Genomic DNA, 4,977 nt, shown 5'->3' with positions numbered 1-4,977 from the left:
CTACAGCTAACTATAGCCCCTGTTTATGGGTAGCCTGCTGAGCTAGGTGAGCTATAGGGGCGCCCAGAATAAAGTGATTTTGATTTAAAACTACCACTTTGAGCTCAGACGTGGCCATTTGTCCAGATGCAGCTGCTCGTCACACACAGTTAGTTCAAGATCCACCAGGAAGCTAAAAGTCTGGCCGTTTTTTCTATCTTTACAGGTTCCCGCTCTGATAAATGGTGTGATTGTTCTAAAGATAACGTGCCTCTGAGTGTGTCTGATGAGTGGGTCTGTGCAGGTGTTGGAGGCCAACCAGATGAAGGGAGGCGTGGAGCTGCTGGAGATGCGACCGGAGCAGCTGAGCAGCAGCGACCTGGGAGGACAGCAGGTGGGTCTGCAGCGCCGGCTGCTGCTGAAAGCTCAGACACACCAGCTCTGTGACGTTCATACATGAATACGTCTGCTGCACACAGAAGCCTGAAACACAGTCAGAGGAACAAGACGTAGAGATTAAAACCATCTTGTTCCACAAAATAACATCAAACGAACACAGAGTCAAATCAGACAGAACTCAGTAAACATGTCGCTTCATCATCTCAGGTTCTGTTTGTTTATCTCTTATCTGGGACCCAAAACTAAGTTCTGTGACATATTTGAGCTGGATTTTCAGTCTCCACATTTCATGTCTGTAGTTCTGGAGATACTGAACCCTTCAGTTGTTTCCCGGGTCAGATAATGATAACAGAACCGAGTTTGTGGTCCTGAATACCAAATGATTCGACTCTGAACAGGCTCGGACCGACCCAGATGTCCTCTGTGTGTTTTCTAACTGAACTTCCTGAACTCTGTGCAGATCTCGGTTCTGGTCGGAGAGCCCTACTTCAGCACCAGCCTGCTACCGTGGCACTCCCTCTGCTTCTGGTTCTGCCGCTCGGCTCTGTCCGGCCTGCTGCGACCTGACGCCTCCATCCTGCCCGGAGCCGCCTCCCTGCACATGGTGGCCGTCCAGTTCCAGGTGGGTTCTGTCGGCTTCTCTTCATCCGGGCCCGGTAGAATAAGATCAGACAGGACTTGTGCCTTCAAAACCAACGTGTGCTGGTGTTCCTAGGATCTGTGGAGGATCAGAGCTCCGTGTGGAACCTGTGAAGGCTTCGACGTCACGCCGATGGATGAGATGGTTCAGGTACCGCTCAGACCGCCGTAACAGTCAGTTTATGGTGCTCAGATAGCAGCAGGTTCAGGAACATTAATGCTCACGACAGAAGACGTCTTTGTTTAGTATCACAGGGTTTGGAACCAGCTTCAGGTCCAACAGGTGAGAAGAACCGCAGGAGTTAGAGACAAACAGCAACAGATCAGAGAACGCCACAGATTCTCGTTCCTCCTCCGCTTAGGAACAAGTCGATCAACTTCCTGAAAGCTGCTTCACATGTTGGTTATGTTCTGGTGGATTACTGGTAGCAGCTGGACTGATTGAAGATGTTCCACCTCCATCCAGGAGGCTTCATCAGCTCTGACTGACTGGTTGGGAGTTCCACAGACTGATATCCTGAAGGAGACGTTAACACCTGAGTAATGTGGCTCCTTTTATCTGGAACTCGTCAGTCAGAGCTGATGAAGCCTCTTGGATGAAGGTGGAACGTCTTCAATCAGTCCAGCTGATTAATCTACCAGAAGATCCATGACCTGGAGGACTGAGGATCTCCACAGACATGTTGGTTCTGTGTTTGCCATCATGAATCTGCTCTGGTTGATGACTCAGCTGGTTAACTCCTGAGTGTGTTGTGTTTAATCAATTACAGAAGAAATAACCCATTTACCTTTCTCAGTCATTTGTGGCTCACCGGTAACTCTGATGACACACTCCAGCCGCTAGGTGGCGCCAACGCACCTACGGTTGGTTTAACAGATGACCAGGATGAAAGGTTTAGTTTTTAAAAGACTTCCTGATGGCAGCTTGGATCAGAGCGAACACTGTGAGAGATTATTGATCTGCTGTCCGATGATCAGATATGAAACCAACGACATGAAGAGAAACGATCACAGAGAACGTTTCAGGTTTTTGTCTGTGATAGTTCCTCAGATGTTCTTCAAGTCTGAGAGAGTATTTACTACTTAAAGGTTAAACTGAACAGATATCTTTCATAATATTCTGCTTGGTTTGTTTGTTTTCTCAGAAAAAGTCTTAAAATGTTGAATATAATGGTTTTAATCCACTGTGAGTTTGAGCTGATCTGTGAACGCAGCAGACGGATGAAGGATGCAGATCAATGTAGAAGAACAGCAGACGTTCAGTTGTTTAAGTTCTCGTCTGGTCACTGGTTCAACATTTATCTGAGTTCAATTCAATTCAATTTTATTTTATTTGTATAGCGCATATTTACAACAACAAGTGATCTCATAAAAAACAAACACTTATTTGGTTCATTGTTGCTGTTTGATAAAAATGTGATTAATCAAGTTTAGTTCATTACAGAGCCTCTAATTAATGAATAAACTAATTTAAATATGCAGATCAGGTGTTGCATCACTAAACCAGTCGTGGTAAACGTCTGAACGTGTTTCTGTTCCTGCTGCGCCTCTGATCAATACCGCCTCTGATCACTGCTGTATTGATCCCCCGTCGCTCTGCAGAGCTCTCTGGAGTTCCGGGAGTCGCGGGAGGCGGAGCCACACCCCCTGTGGGAGTACCCCTGCCGGGCCCTGACCCGGTCCGAGCCCGTCATGAGCTTCGACTTCCGCCACTGCGTCCCTCAGCAGCCAATCAGCAGCCGGGGATCGCTGCCCTTCGTCAGGTACGTCAGGTTCATCAGAGTTCATCAGTCAGTCTGTGGTCCGTCTCCGATCAGAACCGCTGATGTAAACACTCAGACAGAACCTGAAGCATCTGTTTGTGTTCTGACGCTGACCCACAGGCGGCAGGACGTAGATGTTTGGTGTTTCCTTTACAGATGTAGAGGCTGTGCTCGTGTCTTCAGGGTTTTATGTTCCCCTCGGTAACAGTCTGGTTTTTATGTGTGTTGTCAGGGCTGGCCGTTGCCATGGCGTCGCGCTGTGGATGGAGTACCACCTGACCGATGACATCACCGTCAGCGCAGGTCTCACCGAACCAATCAGCGAGCAGGTGGGTCCTCGCTCGTTAGCAGTCCTCAGACATCATAAACGATAAATGTTGATCAGTGTATGTGTGAAGCTTGTGGCTGATTTGTTCTGAACACACCAGAACCAGTCGGTCCTGATGAAACGGGTCTGATGCAGATTTAATTGATGAAGAAACGACATGAACGTCTCCTCCAGAGGAGGTCCATGGACGCTGGAGATATGCCTTTATTTAAATCACATGTGAGCGCGTGGAAACTCCAGAACTCTGCTGGGATCAGACTTTCTCAACTTACTGTTTTTCTGGTAAAACTTCTGAAAGCTCAACAAGAATCACTTTATTTCACGTGTGTGACCCAGTGGTTCATGTTCAAAGTGTTCTTGTTGTGACCTGCAGCTGCCAGACTGAGCACGTTTCATTTTCATCATCAGATTATTGATCTGCTGTCCAGCATCACAGAATCATGATGAGAAATAAGAGAACGTTTCAGGTTTTTGTCTCTAATAGTTCCTCAGATCAACGTGAGAATAAAGCTGCTGGAAGATGTTTCATGTCCTTCTGTAGAGCTGAGACAGTCTGACGTCTTGCGTCCTGCAGGGAGACTGCGTCTGGAGTCGACACAGGAAACAGGGAGTTTACTTCTTCAGGACGCCGGCGGAGAGCTCAGCTGACGGCAGAGCTGCAGTGTCCTACAGCTTCACCTTCGAGCCCAGCTCAGGAGACATCAAGATGGACTTCAGCGTCACCACTCCCTGATCTGAGCTTCTCCTGCCAGCGCTTCAGTGTGTCGGCTCATAAAACGTGACCTGATGTAGTTTCAGATGTCCTTCAGCTCAGACTGAACATCATTCATGTCAACATGTGCTTTTGTTTTTGGTGGAAAGCTGAAGGACGTTTGTAGTTTCTGCCTCAGTATCAACAGTTCTGCTTCCTCAGACCTCTACAGTGAAGGTCACACGAGCCTCAGATGGAGAAGTCCGGTAACGCAGCGCCGCACCGCCTCAGGCTTCAGGCAGAGTTTACATTAAAATCAAGTTCTGTAAAGTATTTAGGATGAAGTTTGAGAATCTTGTTTTCAGAGCTGAGAAATTCTCTATTTTCAGACACAAGTGAGCGTCTTACCTGGAAAACCAGACGGAGGGTTGATTGTCTCTAGAAATGTGACAGAAGAGGTTCCAGCACATTAAAATGATTAAACCCCTCAAGCAGAAGCAAAACTTTAATTGTTCTTTCTTGAAAATGGAACGAAGAGCAAAACCTCCAACCAGGCTGGTGCTGATCCACAAAGTTCCTGTCAGTGTCTGTCTATGGATGGATCCATGGTTCTACTAGAACCCAGTCTCTGGTCACATTTCACTGATAACATCAGTAAAAATGTGACATGTGGACGTATAGACGGCGTCTGGTCATGAAACGGTGGCTGGAATTCATCACTGATAGGTTCTGCTGATGTTAGAGCCTCAACAGGTGGTGAGATGTGACCAGAGACTGGGTTCTGGTAGAACCATGGACCCATCCATAGACAGACATGATGCCACTGTCGCTTGACAATTTGGCATTTTCAATAATTAGGGTCCGAGCACTCCGGTGCAAGGACCCTATTGAAACCCTTGTGATTCTTATTAGGGTCCGAGCACCAAAGGGTGCGAAGACCCTGTTGGAACTGCTCGGATTATTATTATTATTCGTGTCAAAGACACGCGTTTTTGAGGCCCTAAACATACTCGAAAACTCACCAAAATTGCCATGTACATCAGACCCGGTGAAAAGTTTTATAATTTGGAAGAACAATACACACCTCAATAGAAAAATTGCTCCACAGCGCCACCTTCTAAATTGTCAAAAGCACATTTGGCCTAGAGCTACGCAATTTTGTAGGCATATAGAGCAGG

General features: G+C 47.1%; 1 protein-coding gene across 1 annotated transcript in view; it reads left to right on the top strand.

Annotated features, from left to right (window-relative positions):
* Window positions 1-4,296, top strand: part of prmt7 (protein arginine methyltransferase 7) — a 12,124-nt gene extending 7,828 nt beyond the window's left edge. Inside the window, 6 exon segments of the mRNA XM_008297978.1 lie at window positions 284-373; window positions 839-1,000; window positions 1,094-1,168; window positions 2,620-2,780; window positions 3,013-3,109; window positions 3,683-4,296. Coding sequence (XP_008296200.1) covers window positions 284-373; window positions 839-1,000; window positions 1,094-1,168; window positions 2,620-2,780; window positions 3,013-3,109; window positions 3,683-3,841 — 744 coding nt within the window. The 3' untranslated portion in view covers window positions 3,842-4,296.
* Window positions 4,297-4,977: the final 681 nt, after the last annotated feature.

The sequence above is a fragment of the Stegastes partitus genome, unplaced genomic scaffold, assembly GCF_000690725.1.
Source record: "Stegastes partitus isolate 25-593 unplaced genomic scaffold, Stegastes_partitus-1.0.2 Scaffold1267, whole genome shotgun sequence".
In the NCBI taxonomy this organism is placed as follows: domain Eukaryota; kingdom Metazoa; phylum Chordata; class Actinopteri; family Pomacentridae; genus Stegastes; species Stegastes partitus.
The sequence above is the reverse complement of the archived record's forward strand: the minus strand, read 5'-3'. Positions and strand labels throughout refer to the sequence as shown.